The sequence below is a fragment of the Micropterus salmoides genome, unplaced genomic scaffold (genome assembly GCF_014851395.1).
Source record: "Micropterus salmoides isolate LMB-PRFRI ecotype aquatic unplaced genomic scaffold, ASM1485139v1 Ms_hic_scaffold_19, whole genome shotgun sequence".
In the NCBI taxonomy this organism is placed as follows: Eukaryota; Metazoa; Chordata; class Actinopteri; order Centrarchiformes; family Centrarchidae; genus Micropterus; species Micropterus salmoides.
The window spans coordinates 8,558,810-8,580,210 of NW_024041039.1; the positions used below are offsets into that span (position 1 = coordinate 8,558,810).

The following is a 21,401-nucleotide window of genomic DNA, read 5'->3' on the forward strand; positions in this document are numbered from 1 at the left end:
ATATGTATGTATGTATGTATGTAATGTACACACACACAAAACTTGATTAAGTTTTAGGGGGAAAAAGTTTAGAACTGTATAAAATGGTATGTAGTATGTACATGCATTTTAATAGGTATAAAAAATTATTAATTAAGGCTTAAGGCCACAACAAAAGGGAGACACACCATGGTAAACAGTTAACATATGTTTATTTAATGAAAATAAACCTAGTCAACAGTTACTTCAAATGAACATAATTAAAGTATGAGGTATGTAGTTTGTGGTTTCATTAGTGTGCAGGATCATGGTTGCGTGAATGTATGTGTGAAGGTGTTGTAGCATGCAAACAAAACAAATACCACAACACAACAGTCCAACCAAAGAAAACCAAAATAAATGGAAAACCAGGGAGCCAGCCGCAGGGAGGTCTGATCTGGTCTTGACAGCAGCCCCTTGCCGAATGAGAAAACAGTCCCAAATACTCAATTTGCCCAGGTGCCCAGAGCCACTGCAATCAGCCCCTCCTCCCCCGAGAGAGAGAGACAGGCCACACTCATGACCCCACAGGGCGTCACAGTTAGGCTTGGAGTAAGTATACTTACAAGGTAGTTTATTTGTCATTATAAAGCACAAGGCTACGAAATGAAACGAAACGTAATTTGTAGTTTCTTCATGCTACACACAAAACATGTAATAATTAGCCTATGTGTATGTTAAAATATGGTAACATATAAAATCAAACAATATATACAGTTATTTATATACATATTTTTATTTGTGTGAAACTTTCCCCACATTAATAACTATACAAAGGGCATTAATCTCTAATATACAATTGACCTGCAACATGGCAGTTTTGCTGTAGACCACTGGCCGCGCATCACTTGAATCTGAACTTGAATCATACACTTTAACATATTTACTACATGAAACCATAGTTCAGAAATGGCAGCTGTGGCAGCTCTAAGTGTCATAAGTTCTGTTACGTATGAATTCTTATTTTCTAGACACAAACGTTACCCGCAATGCAAGAAATGTAGTTTTGCCCTTCTATGAAGTTAGGGGACCCAAAAGAGACATTTTTTAAGAATTGTAAAAATCAAAGCAGTAGAGGTCATGATATCATGACTTTCAGTCTTTATCGGTAAATTACAAATGTTCCCATAATGCAACCAGTAGCATCTTTTAGTAGTTTTTAACTAACATTGAGATAATAATGCTGAGTCGTACTCCCCATGACTGGTAAACTGACTTCTGTGAGTGAAACTGAACAAGTTCCTCGTTTTGTTGTTTTGTGGCTCAGATAATCTATTAGAAAAGTGCCAGGCCATGTTGTTTCTTCTAACTCTTTTATTAAAAGATTATTTTTTACATAGTGTTAAATACAATTTCTCAAGAGAAAAGAGGTCTGAAAGAGAAGAACAGATGTGAGATCATGTTTGATTTAATGTCTTTTCAGCAGACCACCAATACAATAGATCACTCTGCAATTATTTTAAAACTCAATGCAGTTGTCCGCTATCAATCTTAAGTTGGAAACAAAAAACAAGTCAGTGGAAATGTCTAACTCATAGCATTTCTGTGCAAAACAGGGAGAGTTGGGACCCAGACCCATATTCAAGCAGCTTGTACCATCCTTACATTGAAGTCCATAGAACCAACATCTTTTAAGCACCCAACTTTAAAATTCAAGCCTTCTATCTTCCACCAGGATGACCATGCATTTCTGGTGTGTAGGTCAGGAGAACAATCATGACCCACAGGTGCAGTACTGCCTGCAAAAAAGAAGTTGAAATGTTAATTTCTTTGATTAACCAGTGTTCATCAAGATGGACAAATGGTATACCATTTCAAATTCAAATACTCACCATGTACAGGATAACGAAAACTCTGGCCATAGGGTAGCGCCTCAAGAAGATCCCCAGTCTGATGCTGAAATTACAGAATTTCCCATCATCACTGGGGATTATATCTCACACAGGAAAACGAGTAATTACAGTACAGTAATGGTGAGGACAAAAAATACTCCTGTGAAATGTTACCTGAAACGGTCAATGGTGCTGGCTGCCTTGCGTACTTTGCCATACATTCCTGGACTGTCCTGATCACTGAAAAGGATTGGTGTGTTTCTTTGTCGTGCTCCTGAAAATACAACACACAGAAGAAGACATCATGAACTCTGAATGAAATCTGATGAACTATTAAGCCTAATAAAACACAGAATAAATGCACATGTCCAGTTTTAAATGTATGTGTTGGTAATAAGGAAATAAAAGTGACTCCTGAAACACTGATCATCAAATGCATTCTACATTCTTGCCTCATTGAAGTATTGAAAATTTAAATATTAAGATCGCACTGAAAATAAAAACGGTCATCACCAAATACAAAACAATTTGACCTTCATCTAAACCCCGCCTACCTGGTCCCTCTAGACCACTCATGTTGATGGCTGGCCCTCCAGTTTGTCCTCCCTGAGCATTCTTCAGCTGCTGTTCCAGACGCTCCAGCTGGAAGACCAGGGCACTTTTTTCTGTGCCCAGAGCCTCCAGCATCGTCTGCTTCTGGATCAGCGTCTCTGTCAGCTGGTGGAGACGATTCTCCAGCTCTGTTTGGCTGTTGCTAAGAGTCTTGTTGGTCAACTGGAAGAGTACACCATCAATAGTTTGTCACAAAGCAGATGTTGGTCAAACCCAGCATAGGGGCTCTTAATTTACATGCGACTGTAAAGTTACTGACCTGGTTCCTGAGTTTTTGGATTTCATCTTCTCTGTCCTTGATTCTGCTCTGCAGAGAGGTTTTGGCTCGATGGTGCTCTTCCTCTAGGTACTGCAGCTCCTATTATTTTGGAAAAATACAAAAACATCCCACATGAATTACGAGTTCAGATATGTTTCAAGAAAAACATATTCATGACAGTTTGTCATTTTCTATATCATCACTACTCTTTACCTGTTTGTAGCGCTCAACCTCAGCCTCCACCTCCTGCTTAGCTCTGTTTTGTAAAGCCTGTTGCTCCTCTAACTGCGCCTGCTGCTCCCGCCATGTCTCTGCCTCTGTCAGAGCCTGATTCTCCAAATCCTGTGAGACAAAAACATACCTCACTTGTACAGCTGAATCAACAACATGTCTTTGGCTCAGAAGGTATAGCGGGTTGCCTGTTAATCGAATGATCGGTGATCCTCCAGGTTTCATGTCGAAGTTTCCTTGGGCAAGATACTGAACCGAATTGCCCCTGGTGTCTGTTCCACCAGTGTATAAATTTGTGTGAATGTGATGTAGTGTAGTGTAAAAGCGCTTTGAGTGGTCGCAAAGACTAGAAAGGTGCTATACAAATCTCAGAGTATTTACATTCAACTGCAGATATAGTTTCAGACGTATACAAACAATAAACATTAGACAAAAAAATTTGCTTTTGCAGTATACAGCGCCTCACATCATACAGACAGATACATTTACAAACACACAAGTGTGTAGCCATCAACCATGATCATAACTTTAAATTTACACTACCCCTGCCTATATTTTCTGCCATTAACACCATCTCACCTGTATTTCTGTCCTAAGTGTGTGTACTTGCGCCTGTAGTTTCTGGATGTCCTCCCTCTGCAGTTCCTTCTCGTGACGCAGATCCTCCAGCTCCAGAGCCATGGCCCCGCTGCCGTCCAGAGTGTCCAGACCAGATCCCTCCTTCAGACTGCTGATCAACTTCTCTTTGGACTAGAAGACCATTTACAACATTATCAAAAACAGGTTAGGCTTATTAAAAGAAGCCTAGTAACAAAAAAATGACTCGCAAAGGGACACACAAAAAAAACATTCAACAGGAAAAGGTAATTTAGGTCATTCTGAATCTGTATGTAAAAAAATGCTTTTAAAAACAATGAATGTCTGGAACTGTTTATATAAATACTGACACTACGTATGGAAAAGACAGCATGTCTTACTTGTAGGATGCGTGTAGCTTTGTGCTTGTAGTCTTGTAACTCCTGTTTGGCAGTCTCAGCTGCAGCTTTGGCACTTTTCAGTTGCTGTTGGAGGTCGTCGACCCTGAGCTTCTCCTCTGCAGCTCGCCGCACTGATGCAGTCACCGTCTCTGCGAGGGTCTGCCTCTCAGACTCGACTTTGGACAGGCGGCCAGCATACTCACTCTACACAAGAACAGAGAATTAAGAAGTCTATATTTCCATGTGTTCAGTCAAGACTTAACAGTAATTTATAAAGGAAGTTGCATAGCATCATGTGCACCTGCATCTGCCTGTAGCTGTCCTGTTCCCTTCTGAGGGCCAGTTCAGTCTCTCGCAGCCTCTCCTGTATCATTTCAAGCGCTTGGGACTGCATGCTGCTCCCTTCTGTTTGGTCTAGCATAATTCTAAAAACCAAAACAAGGAAATTCATATCTAACCTCGTTCATTAAAGCTGAATCTGATCTTTAATTAAAAAGGTGCTCACAAGAGTGTACCTTGACTTTTCCTTCTGTGCCTCATCTAATGCAGCACTGCGGGACTTCAGTAGCTGATCAGCTTCATCCAGTCTGATCTTCAGGACTGCAAGTTGACCATCTTTGGCAGAGAGTGCTTCTGTTAGGTCATCAACCTGTGACCGAAGTTCCCGTAACATCCTATCAGTCTGAGACTGCTCTGAGTTCCACCTGTCTGCACGTAGACGAGTCTGGTTTAATTCTGCATGAGTAGAAAACCACGCAATTAATACAGAGAGATAGGTGCAGAAATGTAGGCCATTATTGTTGACGTTTTGTCTCATCTCGTACCATCTTGTAAGTCTTTTGCTCTCTGGATGATTGACGCCATCTCCTGGTTGAGGGAGGCCACCTCGCTGCGCAGTAGCTGATTCTCCAGTCGCAGACTGGACAGGATTTGGCTCTGTGGCTCCTCTGTGGGAGGAAGAGGCTCCTGCCTGCTGGACTCCTGAGGGACAGCTAAACCTGAGTCTGAACTCTCAGGTGTGTCTGTGGTGTCCGAGTGGGGGTGATGAAAAAACACACAAAAATATAATTTAGATATAAATGCCAGAAAAGACACACTATTTATGTAAATAAAGCAAAAAATATGGCTGCCTTTGAAGCTCCTGTTCTGTACACCTGGATTTAATAATATCTAGACATCTTTTTTAGATATCTTGTGATATTAATATCACAATAGATTGGCAGTACAAACAGATCACTGACTGCGTTTCTCTTTTCAGAATCTTTCATTTGACTTGATCACATCGTCTTCTTACAGGTTAAGGAAATGCAAAATGAGATCTAGTGTATTACAAATTACATACAATTGTAGATACCAAACACGTAGTTACAACCCGACTCATATTAATCTGAATCAGTAAAACAATAGTTACAAAATAATGTAACTTAGTATACAAGCTACACCCATGGTAAACAAAGGTACTTTCACTTCCTAAATATGTGCACTTACAGGACAAGACAACAGCCAACATACAGAAAAATCAAAATCAAATGAAACCAAAAGAGTTTTAACTTAATACACCAAAATCATACTCTAACTCTGTGTTTCTACTCCCTTATGAATAAGGAAACATGCCACTTTTTCACAACACTGACTGAATGGTAAAAATGACAACTGCATTATGTAGGGCGTTATTGATCATACCTTGGCTTTGTTCTTTAGCAGAGGTCTCCTCTGATGTTTTGATGCTGTGAGCAGACAGTGAGCTAATGCTTGAGGCCCTGGATACACCCCGGGTTGAGGGGGGAGTTGATGGGGCTGAGGGGACGGTATGAGGAGTGGTGGAAGGAGGAGGTGTTAGGTTTTGGGCCTCAGTAACTGGAACTGCTACCTTCACAAGTTCTCTTCTGGAATCCCTCCTGCTGCTGACTGGAGGGTCTGAGCTGTTCAGAAAGTCAAAGAGCATGTCATCGTCCACATCCTGCTCGCTCTTTTTGGGCCTCACAAAGCCAGATGAGGTCTTGGCAGAGTTGGGGACACTGCTGCCAGAACCAGAGGGAATACTGGCCATGTTGGCAGTAGCAGCCAGCAGCGTTGAACTGGATCTCTTGATGTTGCCAGCTGCTGAAGCGATGTAGCTTGGTGCATTATCAGAGGATGAATAAGCATGATGTGTTACAGCTGCATCGGTCTTGTATCCTGCAGTGTTGTATTCAGGTTTGACAGTTGATTCTCCTTCATAGGATGACGAAAAGGAGGATGACCTTGCCTGGTTTTTGGTCAGGGCAGTGGCAGCTCCCTGATCCACTTTATTCAGGAAGTCTTCAGCTTTCCCAGCCAAGTCAGCAAACCAAGACATTTTGTATCCTAATAGCAGAAACATAAAAGCACAATTTGAGTATGAAATGCCTTTGTGCAGACCCATTTCAAGCAGGTTCCAATATACTAAGGTTTAGTTGATCGATAATGGGTTTTTTTGAGTTTAAACATGCAACAATTATTAATGTGTTTGCCCTCCTAAAGGATAAAAAACAACAGAGTAAAATTTCAAAATCATTTGAAGGTGATATCTGTCTATCTATCTATCTATAGGTCTAAAGGTCAAAAAACCAATTCAATCCCTGGACTATCAGGGCAGAGAAACTGAAAGATAAAGCCGCAATCCCTAACCCTTACCACCACTGAGGTGCCCTTGAGCAAGCCCTTAACCCCAGATCAGACTGTGGTACTGAGCCACTTCCATGTGAGTGTGATCAGTAAAACTGAATAAATAAAGGTTATAAATCAATATCTCCTAAACAAGCTATTCACAACTTCTACACTCCTATTGAAGGTGTGTCCATATAAAGTCAGTGAGTCATGATTGCTGCAAAGTAAATTTACCTTACACAGACAGCTAAACATTTATCAACCATCTGTCAGAATGGCTGTAGCCCTGCACATTCCTGTTAACTAAGTATTAATAAACCTTTATTTGTCCTTGTTTTTCATACGAATATCTGTAAAATCAGGGAAAACGTGGATTAGAAAACAGAATCAGAATTAGAAATACTTTATTGAACCCTGAGGGTAAATTCTTTTGTTACAATGGCTCACTTTGCATGTCAAGATATTAAGGAATAGAAAGAATAATAAAAAAGTAGGTAAGCAGAACATATAACAAAATATACAAATCTAAAAATATAGATTCAAATATAAATATATAAAAGAGTGGATATGTACAGTATTAACAGAAATGTTGATAAATAGTAATAAGATACTAATAGTAATAATGAGTACAGTACTACGATTTATCATTACATTTCTATACTGAATTAGTTAACAGTCTGAATTTTTTTGTTTTTGACTCATCAAGTCATATCCTCCTTCATATCTATTCTCCATGCATCGAGTTTTACATTGCATTCATTTGGCAGACGCTGCACCACGTAGGAGCAAGAGACAGCTATCTAAAATTGGGACTGTATGCCTTTTAAAACAGCAATTGACCGATAGTTAAAATTAAGATTACAGTAGCGCCATAAAGTCAAACTACTTGCAGGCATTGTAATCAGCCTGAGAGACTCCACTCAGGACTGAAACTCTCTTTTAAATGCTCAATTTCTGCACAGCTAGCTTGCTAGGTCAATAACTTAACAGTTAGCTGGCTTGTTAGTTATTATAACGACATTGCAGTGTTTCTGGTACATATGCATAACCATAGTTATTACATGAGTCATCAGCAGCTGGGCTTACATTATCATAAAACTAGTGTAAACACAGTTGGTTCAAGATAAACTTCATGACTGCTAAAGCTAACAGGCTAGCTGGCTGCTAAAGGAAAGCCTCTAACGTACCGTTTGTGAACGACGTCCCAATCTCAAAATGCCTCAGTCTCCACCTGGCTACCGCCGGGGTTCAGCTGATGAACATGAAAGAGTAATATAGTTTGGATAAACACGGTCAAATGTCATTATCTGTCATACAACAGGATATTTGGTGATGTTCTCAATACGTGGACCAGGAAGAGCTACAAGCCAGGACCCCACAACAGTCCGACTTCTGAAAAGCCTGATCAAAAATTAGCCAATGAGGTTTCCAATGCGCATCACCCACCTCCTTCCTGCGTGTATGTGAATATCATATGAATATAAATATTAGCAATCATAAACAATTATTGTTTGGTGCATTTTTATGTCTTTGTTCACCTTTACAAAAACAATTTTGTTATCAAGAGCAATAAATAGGATGAGTTTATGAATATGAAAAAACAAGTCCCTTTAAAAAGTTCAAGCAAAAATTTGGAAACGCACACAAAGTAAGAGCACTTTCTCTTCTTCACATATAATGTAAATGTCTCAAACATCCATCAACATTTGCAGTGTGATAATGGATGCTATGTTAACTGTTGTGCAGTACACTTAACTTAAATCCGACATTTAAGCAGAAAAGTAGAAAAAAAAAAAGGTATTTAATTAAAAAGGTAGAAGACAGGTTTATTTGTCACATTGCAACAGGTAGTAAAGTCAAATTAAGTGTGTAACTCCCTTCTGCTACATAGCAGACAAGATACAGTAATACAAAAGCAATCATAAAAATGGTAAACAGAAATACGCCATATTCAATGGAGGCAGCAGGGCGAACAGGCTGTGGCTGGGGTGGGTACTGTCCTTTAATATCCTTTACACATCAGGAGTTAAATGTAATTCATTTCAGTCTGGATTCAGTGCTTCCATCTTAAAAAGATAATTACAATCTCGGCAGGTGACCTATGTTGCCGCAGTCTCACCTTTAAATTAAAAAGAGACAAACTGACACAGAAGTTATGAAACAGTGCCTCTTTATTTTATTTTTTTCGCACTCACTCCAAAATGCATATTTACATGGCATGCCACATCAATAAAAGGAACTGACTATGGACACAATCGATAACACATAGAATCTGCTCTGGGAGTTAAGGGCAGGGGAGTTGTCCCATGAATAACCAACCAAGAGATAACAGAAATTAAAGATGAACACTTTAATAACCAGGACAGCCATAGAAAATGGTTCCCTGTTAAATCGGGTTGTTTCAAAGACTTAAAAAGTGATAATTATCCAGTACACTTGTACTGAACTTTTCACAATTGTCACGGAGTGCCGAAGTCAAGGTAAAGTCTGAGGTGGTAAAAATCTACACTTCGCGAAAAAAAACCACGAGGCTGTTAAAATTCAGAATGGACTGCAAGGGCAGATGATCACACATTTGGGGAGGGGGTGATTTACAACAGTAATTCATTGTTGGTGAGGACAGGCTTGTCTGCGCCATTAGGTATCCAGTCCAGTAATTTCAAAACGCCTCAACAATCTAAGTCTTCTAAAATAGTGTCCTTGTCAAGGTAATAATCCACAAGCGCCACGTCCTTTAAAAAAAAAAAAATATATAGACAAAAAAAGCAGTGGACTCCAGAAGATCCAATAGACGGGGAAGTTAAATACATAAAAAAACAACACACAATTCAATATACGAGTTTGTGTGTGATAATGCAAAAATAACAAAACAAAAATCTGGACTAATTTCTTCCAAGAGAGATTCCTTTGAGAAAAATGTTGTCTTTGCTCAATCAGTATTTCCTCTGTGTTCAGATAAACAGTCTGTTGTATCAACATTCAAACACATGTCCTCTGGGAGTCATTCACACACACTCTCACTCGCTCACCCACACTCACATACACTCTCCTGCACAGCCAGTTACACATGCAATGTGGTGTCTGAATGATGGACTGGCCGCATCAGATCAGCCCCCTCCTCTTCTTGTAGTCCTCCAGGTTGAGGGACCTGCGGGGTGCGCCGTCCTTCACTGGCAGCGCGTTGGAGCTTACGGACAGAGACTTTGCCTCTGCATAACACAACAGTAATATCAATAAGTTATTTATAGTTTCTAAAGTGCTGCGGTTAACATCAACAACCACCTTTGTACTACAGCCAAGTGCAATATATTTCCCGGCTGAGGGAAGTAATAGATTGGGAGAATCATCTCACCTGCATTGGGAACCTGAAGGTCAATCTTAACGTCAAAATCGTGAACTTTAAACAAATCTTCTGAGAGGTCAGTGGTTGGCTTGGGGATATCTTTGTCTTTTGGGTTTGCTTGACCCTATAATAAGACAAACAGAGGAAAACTTAGAAATGTAAATACTTTATATAAAATAAAAGTAGAAAGCTATTTTCTGTTGGGCATTTGCACACTCCCTTTACGAATGAATGAATGGTTTATTTCGGTTTACATTATAATGTACAAAGAATGACAATTTGTGTGAATATGCAATTTACACAAATCTTATACATGCTTACACCAATCCATTCCCACAAAATAACATTAACAACTGAAAAAGGAATAGGCTGAAGCCCAAGGCTTTTATTTGCTTATCCTTTACACTAGAATGCTGAATACCAGCAATACGAACGAAACAAAAGGAGAAAAAAAGAAAGAAAACAAAATTGAATAAATTTCAATCTAAATTGTAATTGTTAATTGTTTTGCATTTTAAGGCTTTTTTGAAACTCCACAGAAAGCTACACCGTTTCAACTCATCGCTAAGTCCATCGCATAATTTAACTCCTAAAACTTAAATACATCTGTATTTTATATTAGTTCTCACTTTACATGTTTCGAATATAAACAATCCTCTCAAGTTATACTTCCTTTTCTTAATTTAATCATTTGAATACACAATGTCTACAAACTTCAATGTGCATGAGTCTATAAATAACTGGTTAGTAGATTCACAGAAACCCACTTTATTTACATCAAATCAGGAAAAGTTAGATTTTCCTCTGTTAAAAATGCATTATAAGTACATAATAATTGGTAAAGTTTTATATAATAAGACCTTAAAATGTCTTGTTGTCCATCAAGCCATTAAGAAAAGTTGTACTACAGTAGTGACTACACTTACTCTTACTTAAATATTTTGGATAAAAGTTAGCAGACAAACTATTAATGAAGTTCATCTTCTGATGACTAAAAAGAAGACAAAGATACAAAACACGTCACAGCAGGAGCAAGAGCACAGTTGTGGTGAAACAAGAGCGAGGTTTCCTATTTTCATGACATGTTGCTTGGAACAGGACTACAAGCAGGATTTTGGCGTTGTTTGCACCTCACCAAACAAGCGAAAGAAGTTCACTCTCTAAACATCTTTTATGTGAAAGCACTGGGAGTGTCTCTTAAGTGTTTGCTCTACTTACCAGTTTGTTCTTCTCTGCGCCAGAAGGATCGGGCGTTGACCCAGAGCCGTACTTCTGGTTCAGGTGAGCAAGAATAGCTGCGTGGACTGAGGGGTCTCTGGCCTGCAGAACCAAAATGAAGAGGTTGACTATTAACAAAATTACATTCAGCAGTGTTTATTGCATTGTACTTATGGAAAATGTTTGGTGAAATAATTATAGAAGTCTTACATTAGACACCATGGTGGGTTTGCACTGTCTTCTTGTGAAAGGATCCATTTGTTGGTTTTTGGCATTTTGTCCTTCAGCCTGCGAGAAAATAAATAAGCAAATAAAAAGTGGGTTATTTTAACAACAGTATAAGTTTGGACCACTGACTAATTTTATATTGAGCTTTTATACTGAAGTTCAGTTGGATCAAAAACAACAGGTAAAATAAATGTTTCCCTAGACATCCAAAGGGTGAGGTTTAGTGCTGTGCTGTGCTTATGTTTCTGTGAGACACACACAACTCGTGTCTCCTCACAAACACTGCTGTGAATGCCCTTAAAGGGTAACTTTGGTAAGTTTTAACCTTGTTTTTCAGTCTATGTATGTGACTTATTTGGACTTTGTTTTTGAGACAGACAGACCTTTGTTAAAAGAGTAAGATTCTTTTTGTTTAACCAGAAACAGTCACTATACCGCTATCACCAAAACTACCAGACTCCACTGATAAAAATAGTAACTTTAATAAGGTCAAGGTTGAAAAATACTGAAATTACTATACTGAAGTAAGTGAACCACAGCGTGACTGCTGGAGTGCTGGATTTGGTTAACATCTAAAGTGAGGCAACATTTCAAAATGTTGGTGAGAAGTACATATACCGTCAGTTTGAAAAGACACTAGTGGTTTCGGAAAACACAATCCTTTTGTAAAGATACAAGACAGCTTCTCTTCCAATCCTTTAATAACACTTTTGTTGTACTTTTCACACCCCTTTGGTGCAAACAGAAACTACAGGAAGTAAACGGTGCATGGATTATTATTATGGATTAATTGATTTTCAAGCACTTCTCATGTCTCATCTTATACTTTAAAACAGTTTTTTTATTTAAACATTTAAAAAAGGTGCCAATATGTGCAATAATCAATTTTGCTAAAAAGTTTTCTTTATATCAAAAATCATTACCGTCAAATAAGCATATGTATGAAGGTGGTGTTTCAGGAGGCCACTTACCACAAGAGCTTTCTCAGATTCAACAATGTTCCAGCTTCTGTTCCTCTGATTGATGTAGCTGGATGATAAAAAAAGATTTTAAGTTAAAACACAATTAGCTTCAAAACAAGGACAAATTTTTTTCATCAAGGGTTATGGATTTAAAAATATGACATAAACCAATCGGTAGGTATATTTCTATCCCTTGTTCTTTGTATTCTATTATCTGAATGTGGGACCTAATTTTAAACAAAAGCTGTTATTTCCTTCAAAGCAACCAGGAATGTTTTTTCAACCAGTGAAAGAAAAGCACCAATTCATAGTTTTCACGCTTCCTTGGAGGGCAAAAAAGAAGTTATTTTCCACTGCCCGCCAACAAGGAAGCAAGTGATAAACTGTTTGAGTTTGTTACTTTTGCGTTGCCAAAATGCCAGATGGTTGTTGCGCTTTCGGATGCACTAACTGAGGAGGAGACAAGCCTGGGCTGTGTTAGGGGAGTGATTCTTCACAAGGTAAACGTAAACATTACCACAGTCGCGTGGCAACAGGGACCTGGGGCCTGTACCATGAAGCGAGTTCAACATACCCAGGGTATGTTTTCGTTATCTGGCTTAACTAACCCTAACATATGCGATCGGGATAAGCGGTTCCACGAAGCTGGTTATCAACTCGGTAAGTCAACCCAGGGTTTCCCAATTCAGCCGTGAGCGCGTTCACATAAAAGAGGCGGTGTTAGCAGCAGATGACCAATCGCAGATATGAACAAGCCCTCTGTCAGCACAGCGTCACATTTTATGAACAAGGATTAAAGTGTAACACTACAGAAATACGACAGTAGCACGCTTGCATCTGACATATGCAGGGAGACAGAAAATTGCAGACAGTGTGAATGCCTAAATAAACAGGCGTAGGCATAGTCTATAATATTGCATTGATGTAAAGTGTTCTTATGAGCTGTATGAATATATCAGCCTTATTCTTTCAGCTCGGCTGTGTGTCGGCGTTTCCACATTAAAAGACTCGTCGTCACTTCAAAAATGAGATAAATTTATTTAACACATTCAAAAGTGTTCCAAACATTGTTCTAAATTAACTTCATAAAGCAATGAAACGAAAACTCCGTTCATGCCATAAAATGTGCTCAAATAGTGGCTGAAAGACTGAATCTCAACATTTAGGCTACTGAAAACTCACTGTCCCAGGAGGAACATGACTACAGTCTCTGTAGTAGGCCTAAGAAAGCTATACTAACCTAAAACAGATAGCCTACGTTCATATTAAAATTTAGTATTTCAAAATCCCTACCAAACTGCTCATAATATTCAGCCTCACATAAGAAAAATAAAACCCATTTATTTTAACGGCTGCGTCAGGGTGTGTGAAATGAACTGGGAGCAAATAAAAAATATTAAAACACATTTCAAAGCAGTAAGTTGGCTTATCCTGCTGTACTGTAAAAACCTGTAGGCAACAATAGCCTAAGGCTTTTAATCAGTCTCTGTAGGATTATATCCTCCACATCACCGCTGCAAACATAAAGCAGCCTATTGGCTAAAACAGTCTGTGGGATTTCCTACAGATGGTGAGTCATTTCCAAGAGAGCTGATTGGTCAATAGGCAGCGTTTTCACAGAGTTGATCTCTTATCTGGAACATAACCTGCTCCAGAGCAGGTTAGCTGTTCAGCATAGGTTACCATGGAGATCTACCCCAGTAAGAAGTGAACCACCTTCGTGGTACTGAAAACCCAGGCTTAACCCCGAAGTTACCTGGATAAACTCAAATCCTGCTTCGTGATACAGGCCTCTGGCGGTTTTTAATGGTAAAAATGCAGCAGCGGATGCTGTAACATTTTATGAATCGGAAAAGCCCAACACTTATATATATATATCTTTCTTTATTATCTATTTTAGGTAAGCTTTTGCAGAAATACAATTTACTAGAATTAACTACCCAACTGATACAAACTGTCTTGTAGCCAGAAACTATATCCACTGTTTTACTGAAATGAGCACCTGCAGGGAGATTAACTGTAGCTTGTGTACCTGATAGCAGAGATGTTCTTGGTCCTCTGTCTGTCAAGTGCTTCTGCCCTTTCCTCGAGCTCATTCAGCTCATCCTGGATCACTTTCACTTTGTCTCCATCTCCACTCTCCTCTGCCATGGCCTTCAGTCAAAACAAACAAAAACGAGTTTGTGAGCCACAAACGGATGAGATATTGTGGGTCACAACACATCCTCTGGAAAATCTATGACAGCTGCTGTTCCCGTGCATGTAAAACTTTGGTTGGTTGGGATATTTGTTCATATTCTGTTTGGATGCAACAGTTAATCTTTGCATGCTAAAATGTCAAGCCTGGTTATGTAACAAACTACATCTTTAAGATATCATTTTGGTATAAAAACAATTATTTTCCTCTACCTTATCTTTGAGTAACTGCGTCTTCTTCATGGCATAATTCGGTGGCGCTTTTCGGAATCGGTCCTTCTCTTTAACAATCTGCAGCAAGTAACACAAAAAATTATTTTGTTCCACTGCATCATGTAAAAAGTCAGATAAATAATTAGCATATAAGCAAACAGACTTACATCCTCTATGTCTTTGTCGTTGAACTTATAGTTCAGAGCTTCTTTGATTGACTGCTCCTTTTTGGTGATTTCGTCAAGAGTTGGTACTTGCATTCCAGCAACTATCATCTGGAAAGGGAAAAGAAAAAAAAAAAAATCACACACAAAACTTTAACTCGTCTTACTTCACAGCCTGCACTGACGGTTCCTTGTGTGTCTGTGTGTCAGAAATTCAAGTTCCTACTTCAACTGATGTTACAACTGACATATTACATATTTTTATAAAACACACTTACCGCCTCTTTCCACTTCATGAACTCATTTTCTGTGAACTCCTGATTGGAAACAAACTCAAGCCTGAACACCCGTGTATCACCGCCATGCCTGAGGAAGATCAAAGGTAAGCATGGACATTAGAAGAGAAAGTCCAATAACTGGTTCATGATTATTTAATTTAATATGTATAAAAGTACCTGTAATTGTATACCTACCTTAATTGTAATCCCTTGTTTGTTCGCGTTGTTCCAAGTTGGTAAACCTTCGCTGTCTCTACCACATCGACAATTTCAGCAACCTTTAAACAACAAGAGAACTAAAATTAATCACCACGTCACCAATCAGCCTTTATTGAACAAAAATCTACTTCTAAAGAGTCCCAGTTCTTCACGAGCAACATCTTACAAGAGCCCACTGCCATCTAATATTGAACACTGTACAAGAAACATTACCTAGTAGCCAAGCTTACCCTGTAAACTGGTTTGCTGCTGCTGTTGCCAATCCCTATCCTCACAAAGCAGCCGGTCACAGTCTTCGCAAAGAAGGGCATGTGGCACCAGCGCTCCAGCTTGTGTCTGGACAGACGGACCCTGTTCAGCTCATCTGGTAGTGAAACAGGCTGCGACTTCGGGGGGGTTTCTTCTTTTCTGTTAGCAGACAACAGTCAAGATGCTGTTTGAAATCAAGAGAAACGCGTGGTCTTGTGAAACACTAAGAGCAGAATAAAACTTACTCGTCATCATCATAAGACGATGAACGCGAACTCCGATCGCTTTTGACTGATGACTTGTCATCGTCTTCTTCCTCTTCCTCCTCATCGTCAGAGTAAACCTCGCTCGTCTTCAGGGGCTGGCGTTTGGCCAGGAGCTCCGCTGCTCACCAAAGAAATGAAACATTAGCTAACGGAACCATTTGAATTATCACATCACAAAGAAGTAAAATCACACCAACCTGTTTTGTTTTTCTTTTTCTCACGTTCAGCTTTTAGTTCTTCCATGGCCTGGGACTTTTTGTCAAGTTTTTCATCACGTTTTGATCGTCTCTCTTTGTTGTGTGACATGACCTGGAGAAGGGGATATTACAATCACACACAAAGACAAACACAGAATAAAGAAATGGTCTAATGATACAACTATATAAGCCTACCCTTAATAAGAAAAAGCAAGAACAATGCAATCAATACTCAGACACACAAAATCAATAAAAAGGCATTGCGAGACATCACCCAAAACACTGACAAAATAGTTTTGTGCAGAGGAAGTGTATACTAGAATGTATTCTAGTTTATTTTCAAAACACTTAAATGTCCTCAGCATAACATGCAAGAGGTATTCATAGTTTTCAGTCACGTGACATGCGCGGTGACCTGGAGGGCAAAACAACAGACCAACATAGCGGCTCACACCGCAACTCCCCTGCAGAGATGCCGCAAAAGCTGTCAAATTTTATTTGGGTCACCTTTCAACTTAAGAAAAATAAAGATACGAACACAAACCGCAAGTGTTGGGCGCTTCTGATGCATATACGCATATGTGTCACATGAAAACTATGAATATATTACCGTAGTGACACACATCTATGACATCCAATATCAGTCTTACATTGTATAAAATGTTGTGAACGTTTACTCACCACTTGCGTGTCTTGAACCTGAGATAGCTTCCTTTTTTCTTGCTCTTCCTCCTGTTTCTTTTTCTTTTCCTCTTTCTCCTTCTTCTTTGCCGTCTTCAGCTTCTTCTTAATTTCAAAACTGTCAAAACAAACATAGTTCTGAATAAATAGACAGACATACAGCAATGTTAAAATGCCATGAATATGAATTTCTTCTCAATTTTCCTAAAAGTATGTTGTTGAGAAGTGAGGACAATTTAAGGACACCAGGGCTCTTTTCAAATAAATTCAACATTTCTATAAAATGTCTCCTTCTTGTTTTTTATGCTTTTGTTTCACATTTCTTCATGTGTTCTACCGTACATTACTGCCACTCCTCGCTCACATCATCGCTCACCGTCTCTTTAGCACCTCTCGTTTCTCAATTCTGTTGAACAGCTCTTGCTCTCTCTCCTTCTCGGTCATCTGCTCCAGCCGAGCTCTGTCCTCCGCGTCTCCCATCAAGTCGTCATCGTACCCGTCCCTGAACACCTCGTCCTCAGAGGAGTCCGAGTCAGAGCTGGAGGACGAACTGTTGCTCTCCGAATCGGACACCTCACCTGATAAAGAGCAATTCAGTGGCACAAACAGCCACCATTCAGCTGGCATCAGTTCTCATCCAGAGTACAGTAATACAAACATGATGCTACGGGGTTAGGGATTTCCTGATCAGTATTGGCTATGTTAAGCCAGACAAAATTCTACTCCTTCATTTCACCCCAATATGCTCTGTCTACATACATTTTCATATGTCTCCCAAAATATTTTATGTACAACCTTTGGCAGTAAGAAACACATTTTAAAAAGTAAACCTGGAAACTGAAGACAGCCTAACAGCTACTTTTGTGGTTACGAAGCCTAAATTTAGTTGCAATAATATAGCTTTCAAAATTACTGATCTGATGAGGCACCAATATAAAGTACAAATTGGAGGTGATTTAAATGTTATTCTCGGAGCTACTTATATTTTCCAGTTTGTTTACCTTGTTTAAATTAATGAAAGAAATTAAAGAGATGCTGTAATGCAGGGTACTATTTTCTTGCTACGCATATCTCCATCATCTTGGATTAGTGGTCGACTGATATGAGTTTTTCAACAGCCAATGTCAATGCCGATATTTAGATAGCAGGGCGGCTGATGGCTGATATATAATGCAGATAGCAAAACAAAGAAAAGCCATGTATAATTCCATTATTCCATGCAGAGTATGGAATAATGTACATGGTTATCTTAGCCAGTAACTTGTTGTTTTAGATGGATTTTCATTAATTAACTGATTAATTGAGTTCTGCTGTGGTGTTTAAGGGAGACAGTGTACTTTGTCAGAAGTGACGTTATTAAACAGCATTATTCTCTACAGTATAACAATATATACTTAACGCTAGCCTCTAATGGATTTGATTTGCTGACATTTAGGATGATATATCGGCCTTGGGAGTGCAGCTATCGCCCGATTATCTTGAAATGCCAGATATCGGCCTAATTAATTGGCCGACCATTTCTGAACTTTTTCCCCCAAAGACATATCCAGGTTTTCCATAATCATAGGGATGCAGTGTAACACAAATAAACAAACAACAGCTTAAATGTTACACTGGGATAAAGGGGATGAATGAGTGAGTCACCTAATCCCAGCCACCTGAAGTACCCGTGGACATGGCACCTGGTGATTTGTGTGTCATCTACACTTCACAATATGTCTCGCCACTCTGCTTTGCACTTTATGTAACATGCCATTAATCCGAGGACATGTGCGTCAGTTTGAAACTGAGCTGTTAGTTGACGTCTGTAAAACTCAACCTTGACTTTTACCATACACGGTTGTTGAAACAATTGTGGTTTCTTTACAATAAAATGATTAAACAGGGCGGCTCTTTGGAGAAGTTTAAGATAAAATAAGAAGAAATGAAGTAAGCCTGCTTGTAGAGCATATTTTCCCCATGAACACTGAAGACGTACCTTCCTCTGGTGCAGAGCTCTCAGCTGAGCTGTCTCCATCTGAGCTGCCAGATGCCGTTGCTTTATTAACCTTCTTCTTTGTAGCATTCTTCTTCTCAGACCCTTTCCCTTGCTTAACCTTCTTTTTGCCTTTTGTGCCACCCACAGTCCACTAGACAAAATGAGAAAAACATTTAGTTTTGGTTATCAAGTAGATGCAACTGGAAGAGAATAGTGGTCTATTCTTTTGGTCAGTAAGTACTTCTGGTTAAAAGTGCTTGATAACAACAGAAGAACCCTCACATGTTTAAACTGTATTTTGAACATTTTGGTACCAAACATAAAAGTGAAGTATTTTAGAGTAAAGATTGCCATACCTCATCGTCACTATCGGATGTCTCTGAGTCTGTAGAAGCTGCAGGTTTGCTAACTGGCTCTTCCTGCTCACCCGAATCGACCCTCTTCCTCTTTGCCAAAGACAACAGCTCCTGAAAATGAGAACATGGTGATGTGGTTCAGAAAGACCACCCATTCATCATCACAAAAAGTGGAAAAATGCCTCCTGCAAGTGTAACTCTGCACATAATTGGCAATAAAATGTGTCTCTGATGATGATCCAGTCCTGAGAGGACATCTCTAAATACAGGTGTAAATAAACCGAAGCAGCATGGAGGACGTATTGGGGTCCAAAGCTTACTGACAATATGCATTTTTGTTCAGCGAAGATCAGTTTCCCACAGGTAAAATAGCCTAAAATGTGAGCAAAGACGCAAAATCCAGTCACAAGGGGCAATTTGTCTTAGCTGGATTTATGCAGAACTTTGATTCAAGATCCAAGTTGTTAACTGGGCCTGAATACATCTGAACAAGGTCATACGCAAAAGCAAGAATGTGAAGCTCAATAACAAAACCTGGAAAATGTATGTGCTCATTCCTTTTCTGCTGTAGGAATGTGGAAAAGCTGAAATAGAGATGACTGAAGAGTAGTAACGCACCGATACTGTGCACTGATCACTGGTGCCAATACTGATGTGACCAATTCACATTGACTCATTCAGCTGACGTTTTTATCCAACGTGACTTATATTTGCTATTTATGTCAGAGGTAGCACACCTCTGGAGGAACTATGGGTTAAGCGTCTTGCTCAGACACACAATGGTGTATGTGTCACAGTGGGAATCGAACCCAGGTCTCTCACATGTAACTTATCCACTGCACCATCGCTACCTCATAATGGTTCATTTTAATGGATTATTTCCCTGGGCTTGCACTGCTCCATTGAATTTAATTTATTTCTGTCCATTTTTATGATTGTTTTTGTATTACTGTATACTGTCTGCTATGTAGCTGAAGGGAGTCACAAACTAAATTTCACTTTACAACCTGATGTAATGTGACAAATAAATCTAACTTACGTACCTTGTTACTTTATAGAATATATAGTGTTTCTGCGATCAGTCATGCCAGGCTGTGCTAAAATCCATGGCCTCTGTTAACTCACGTTATAAAAAGGTTTATGATTCCTATGACTTCCACACAGAGATTTGCAGATTTGAAATTTCGTAAAAAAGTGAGCATTGATATCGAATCATTGTTCTGTAATAGCAGAGTTGAGGTATTTGCAAGGGAGGCAAAGTTAAATGTAAACGTATTCATTACTGCAAACACTTGATCTGCATGGACGGTTTTCACTACCTATCTCTGGACTAATTGGACTAATTGGTAGTGCTCGGTCTGATAATGTACACGGGGGCTTTTAATGGTGATCAAAGTTACTGAGGCAGTAGTCCTGTACCGTTACAGCTCCTCAGACTACCCTGTTAGACCCGTGAGCTCTTCAGTCAGCTTGCCAGCGATTGTTTGACAACAACACCGAAATAGCACTTCAGCTCTGCGTCCATGACGTCATTGAGGACATAAGGTTCAGGTAGCTAAATCAAGCGCGACTCCATTACTACGGCTTCAGTCCGTGCAAACATGTCCCGTGAAAGCTAACAATATAATTCCACAACACTGCACGGCCGTAGCCAGATGGCTTACAACTCGAAACCAGTAAAGGGTCAATGGCGCGGCTTTTTGGTAGCAACATAATACTGCAGGAGGGCTAGCGCTGAGTGCATCTCTCGGAATGTAACCTTAACGTTGGCATAACTTAGCCGACTAATGCTAAGACAGTGTTTTCAGTACAACCTCAAACACTCCTCGGTGCTGAATACATTAACTTTACAGATGGGAAAAATCAAGGCAATTTATTTGATTGTAGGAATGGTGTGTTTACTGAGAAATGAAGCACGGGTTGTAAATAAGCTGGGCCCACTCTCAACTCGTTTAAGCGAGGCCAAACACAACGCAATCAGTTAGCATACATTAGCTTCACCTCAAACTGTTGTCAACTTAATAAGCGATCCGTTGTAACAAAATCTCACCTACCTGATCTAAATTATCGTCGCTAGCACTGTCTTCGGAGTCAGAGTCAATCACGACCCGACCTTTCCGCTTCTTTACATTCACCATGATTAGCTGCACGGCTAACCTGCTAGCTACCTCTGTGTCGTCTCAATGTTTGAAGCTAGCCGCTGCTGCTACCTAGCTAGTTGGCTCTGCAGTCAGCCACACAAAGGCAGTACTGAGCATGCGCGCTCCTTTTGATGCCATAGTTACCGCTGGGATTT

The 21,401-nt window shown here is 39.5% G+C and overlaps 2 protein-coding genes across 2 annotated transcripts; both read right to left on the reverse strand.

The window, feature by feature from the left end:
• Nucleotides 1–1,314: 1,314 nt before the first annotated feature.
• Nucleotides 1,315–7,930, reverse strand: golga5 (golgin A5). The gene is made up of 13 exons (XM_038728723.1): nucleotides 7,745–7,930; nucleotides 5,613–6,275; nucleotides 4,754–4,951; nucleotides 4,445–4,664; nucleotides 4,231–4,354; nucleotides 3,930–4,133; nucleotides 3,532–3,702; nucleotides 2,935–3,063; nucleotides 2,722–2,820; nucleotides 2,405–2,624; nucleotides 2,025–2,124; nucleotides 1,851–1,914; nucleotides 1,315–1,757 (listed from the first exon to the last, which is right to left on the reverse strand). The coding sequence occupies exons 2-13, from the start codon at nucleotides 6,265–6,267 to the stop codon at nucleotides 1,680–1,682; spliced, it is 2,262 nt and encodes a 753-aa protein (XP_038584651.1). The 5' UTR covers nucleotides 6,268–6,275; nucleotides 7,745–7,930; the 3' UTR covers nucleotides 1,315–1,679.
• Nucleotides 7,931–8,710: 780 nt separating this feature from the next.
• rtf1 (RTF1 homolog, Paf1/RNA polymerase II complex component) lies at nucleotides 8,711–21,388 on the reverse strand. Its single transcript, XM_038728724.1, has 18 exons — nucleotides 21,160–21,388; nucleotides 19,106–19,216; nucleotides 18,750–18,900; nucleotides 17,148–17,349; nucleotides 16,772–16,889; nucleotides 16,091–16,202; nucleotides 15,873–16,011; nucleotides 15,609–15,786; nucleotides 15,355–15,437; nucleotides 15,160–15,247; nucleotides 14,885–14,992; nucleotides 14,718–14,795; nucleotides 14,341–14,462; nucleotides 12,318–12,375; nucleotides 11,329–11,406; nucleotides 11,119–11,220; nucleotides 9,910–10,024; nucleotides 8,711–9,766 (listed from the first exon to the last, which is right to left on the reverse strand). Exons 1-18 carry the CDS (start codon nucleotides 21,241–21,243, stop codon nucleotides 9,660–9,662), a joined length of 2,034 nt encoding a protein of 677 aa, XP_038584652.1. The 5' UTR covers nucleotides 21,244–21,388; the 3' UTR covers nucleotides 8,711–9,659.
• Nucleotides 21,389–21,401: the final 13 nt, after the last annotated feature.